Here is a 4374-nt window from a genome sequence, read left to right on the forward strand (position 1 = left end):
AATTATTGGAAATTTTTCATGCATGCAGGAAGATGTGAAACTTGCATACATATTCAAACCACAGACAGGGTACCATTAAATAGCACCTGTATTAGGATGACAACAGCAGCACAGAATACAGAGTAGCATTGCCAGGGTTACAGCAGTAGACAAGTGCAGGAGATAAGGTACTAGTACTGGGTGAAAGCAGGAGTACATAATACAGATTACCTAGGTGACAAAAGTACAAAAAGCAAGGCATTGACAGCAGTTGTACTGGAGTCAGGGTACCAGTGCCAGGATGACAGCAGGAGTACAGATTACTAATACCAAGATCATAGCAAAAGTACGAAATATGAAGTAGAACTATCAGGGCGAAAGAAGAAGTACAGAAGACGAGGTAATATAACTGGGGTAAAGGCAGCTGTACAGGAGACAGGGTACTGGTACCGGGGACACATCTGGAGTACAGGATACTAGTACCAGGGTCAGGTACCAGGGACACATCTGGAGTACAGGAGACAGGGTACTGGTACCAGGGACACATCTGGAGTACAGGAGACAGGATACTAGTACCAGGGTCAAAGTTGGAGTACAGGAGACAGGGTACTGGTACCAAGGTATCATCTGGAGTACAGAAGACAGGATATTGGTACAAAAGTGACTGCAGGAGTGCAGAGAACAAGAGGCAGGTAACAGCACTGGGGCGACAGCAGCTGTATGGGAGACAAGGTACTGGTATCTGGGTGACAGCAGGAGTACAAGGTGCTAGTATTGGAATGACAGCAGATGTGCAGAATACAGAGTACCAATACCAAGATCTTAACATGTGCACAGAATATGGAGTAGCAGTACCAGGGCAAAAGAAGGAGAACAGAAGACAGGGTAATAGTACTGGTGTAACAGTAGTTCTACAGGAGACAGGATACCAGTACCAGGGTCATAGCAAGAGTACAGAAAACAAAAAGTAGATGAAAGGAACCAGGATGAAAACAGAAGTACAGGAGACAGGGTACAAGCACTAGGGTCACCTTTCTGGAGTTGGGAGACTGCTGGAGCACAGGAGACCCAAGATACCCAGAACCTTTTCACGTCTTACACTGCTTTCAGTCATGTGTCTAGTAATTTCAGAACCTGAATATCCATGAAAGAGGCTTTCTGGTTTGGGAATTTGCAGAACATTTCTCCGCAAAGCAGCTAGCCTGCCCTCCAGTGCTGCCTCTATCCCTTTACAAAGATCCAGTGACTCCAATGTCATTCCAGTGAACCAGGGCTGACTAACACCAGTCTTTAAAGACCGCAAACAGGCCAAAATGTTAATATAAACATTCATTTTCTGACTTTTTGTAACTTTGACTTTGTTCTATTTACTGCTGTCTGTTGGGGAAATACTAAAAATGAGTGCAGATCTTGGACAGTCCTGAGGAAGAGAAGGGGGTCTACAGACACTGGGAAAACTACAGGCCCTGCATTTTTTGTAATTTGCATGTACTGCACTATTTCCTATTGTCAAGGGGGTGATCACCTGAGAACCTGCTTGTTACCCCCATCCAGTAACCTTAACTTGTAGAAACAGGCTTGACCCCTTTCTTTGCCTTGGAGGACAGGAAAAGATCAAAGTACGATGCTGGAGCCACTTTAAGCATCACACATGAATTATGGCAGGAGGGCACCTATTAAAGTTTAGGGATACATAGAAATATTAACATTTTATTATTACTATTAACCTTTATTTATTAACTGGCTGCAAATTATGCAACACTGTACAATAAATAGGTGCTGTGGATGAAAAACCAGAATAACAAGCTTTGCTATAACAAAAAAACTTAAAAACTTAATAAAAATAAATAAAACTGACCCATTACATGTTTGTTTTATTAAAAAATGTACCTGCTATTTAAGGTCAGCAATAGAAACAGAATTCCCCTTCCTCCCCAGGCTTAGAGCTTACCCTGGCAAACTCCATGGGTTTGGGCAGCAGGCACATGACCATCACATCAAAGCGAATGTCGCACACCGTCTTAAGCCACTTGGTGACAAATTGAGGTTTGAGCTTTTCAACCAGGCTACCGACCTCATCGTCCATCATGTATGCCGTGGAGTGAAACCACTGAAACACCATGCTGACCAGCCGGGCAAGGCTTTCCGTGGGAGTGTTCTCACTCGGCGTGCACAGGCTTACCTACAGAACACCGAAATTGGTTACTGTTATTGTTGGATGGTTGGTTCCCTCCAAGAAAAACCCCATCAACACTAATGCAGCCACCTCAAGGATTGATACGATATAATATATGACATTTTTGTTTTCGGGTTTAAGAACACTGACACACACATAGCTACACCACCAGGTCTCACCAAGAACCAAATTCCAAACTGGCTGAGTAGACGCTGGTCATGTTTATCGTCATCTTTGTTATCAAAGTCGGTGTTGTCCAAAGAATGATGTGAGGAGGCCAAACCCATCTGTCTACGTCGGTTCATCTCGTATTCCCTCTGCTCCGCATGATACTCCGCTTCCTTCAACAAACTGAAAAGATAACCAGAGCTGAGTGTCTTTGTGTGTGCAGAAACAGCTACAGCAGCCACAATAGTTCCTCCACAATCTTTGTAGGATACAGAACACCTTCCCCATGTTATAGGGATGAGGATGAAGATATGTATTCTGTATTCCTAACACACCTTCTGTTCCCACATGGATACAGTAAGGTCAGTGGATATAGGGACACAGGGTCTATAGGCATGAAGCCAAAGAATATCCAGTTCTAAGATTCACTAACCCAAGGACATTCATTATAAAGACAAAACACCCTTGGAACAATTAATCCTCCAAGTGGAAAATTTGTCTCCTGTAGTATTTAAAGAGGAACAAACATTGGTGAGCTCCAAAGAACCTTCACTGAACCTTTCAAGCACCATACCATGGCCCGGTTGCCCAATCTTTAGTTCTGAGAATACATGAATCTACTAATAATGTAAACACAATAATAAAATACATCACAATGTGATCTTTATAACTTTTTTCCAACGCTGGAATTCCTGGTAGTATTGGACCTCTGCTGAATGTAGTCAACAGATCCTGAGACATAATCTGACCATACACAGCCCATTAATAAGTAAAGACAAATTCCAGACGACTATACTATGTAGAAAATAACCAAAGGATTGCCCAAGTTTTCTCATTATAGTTTATCTTCTCCAGTCTTGGAGAGCTTTAATACATCGGGCCCGTTGTCCATCATGGTGGACAATCACATAACAAGTGAGGGTACATTTGGTAAGTCAGGACGATACCTTATCACAGCTTCTACCGCACACACCAGCTCCTCAGCTCCGCACTCTCTGGTGTTAATAGGAGGCGGCGACGTCTGGAATAAATGTGTCTCGGATGAGGAGGCTCCTCCAGCCTCTTGGTTATGGTGGTAAGAGTGGCAGCGTTTACAATACCTCACCGGACGATTACCGTGACGGCCGCAGCAGCCGGCAGAAAAGCACGTCACCACCGCTCTCCTTACATGAGAGCTGCAGTTCTGAAAGTAGATAGTAGATCATGAAAAACTCATCTTTGCAAAAATGTGATTGTGTTAAAGCGGAATGAATAATGTCAAGCAACGGTACAAACATAACCATCAAGTATGCAAAAAAAAAGTAAAAACCACAAATACAAACATCACCAAATGATATAAACTACATGAAATATGTCCCTCATGAAAAAATACCCTCAAAATTAAGGAACCCCACTTTTCCCTGTTAAAGTGCCAGTTTATATGAGGGGGCTGAACTATGGCAAATGGTAGCAGAAAGTGCCCTGAGACATTGGGAATACACAATCCATCTGGTTTGGTGATGAATTGGAAAGAAATAAGACCAAAGACTTGCGACCAGAGTGGGAGGAACAGTGCCCTATTATTGGTGTCACTATCAAGGGCCTTTGGTGTTATTGCTAGGAATGGTGCCCCCCCGTTAGTGTTAGTTTGAAGAATAGTGCCCCTTTCTAGCTGTCAGTGGTAGGAATAGTGCCATATCAGTGGTGTCAGTGGAAAGAATAATGACCCCCGTTAGTATGATTCGAAGGAACAATTCTCACTTGGTGGCACTGGGAGGAATAGTGTCCTATCAGTGGTGTCAGGAGGAGGGAAAAGAAGTCCCCTTGTTGGCATCACTGTAATAGTGGCCACTTGTTGGTGGCACTGGAAGGACGTGTGCCCCCTTGTTGATATCAGTGTGAGAAATATGGTCAAATCAGTGGTATCACTGGGAGGAATTGTGCCCCCTTTTTGATATCAGAAAGAGGAGTAGTGTCCCATTACTGGTGTCAGTAGTGGAGTCAGAGGGAGGAGTACTGCTCCATCCTTGGAATCAATAGGAGGTATAGTGCCCCATGGTTGGGGTCAGTGG

The 4374-nt window shown here is 43.6% G+C and overlaps 1 protein-coding gene across 1 annotated transcript in view; it reads right to left on the bottom strand.

The window, feature by feature from the left end:
* Window positions 1-4374, bottom strand: part of UNC79 (unc-79 homolog, NALCN channel complex subunit) — a 97616-nt gene that overhangs the window by 61374 nt on the left and 31868 nt on the right. The window contains exons 12-15 of the mRNA XM_072427677.1: window positions 3271-3506; window positions 2335-2506; window positions 1931-2161; window positions 1079-1267 (exon numbers count right to left, since the gene is read on the bottom strand). Of these exons, the coding sequence (XP_072283778.1) occupies window positions 1079-1267; window positions 1931-2161; window positions 2335-2506; window positions 3271-3506 (828 nt within the window). The remainder of the gene's footprint in view (window positions 1-1078; window positions 1268-1930; window positions 2162-2334; window positions 2507-3270; window positions 3507-4374) is intronic.

This window comes from Pyxicephalus adspersus, chromosome 12, assembly GCF_032062135.1.
Source record: "Pyxicephalus adspersus chromosome 12, UCB_Pads_2.0, whole genome shotgun sequence".
NCBI classification, from domain to species: domain Eukaryota; kingdom Metazoa; phylum Chordata; class Amphibia; order Anura; family Pyxicephalidae; genus Pyxicephalus; species Pyxicephalus adspersus.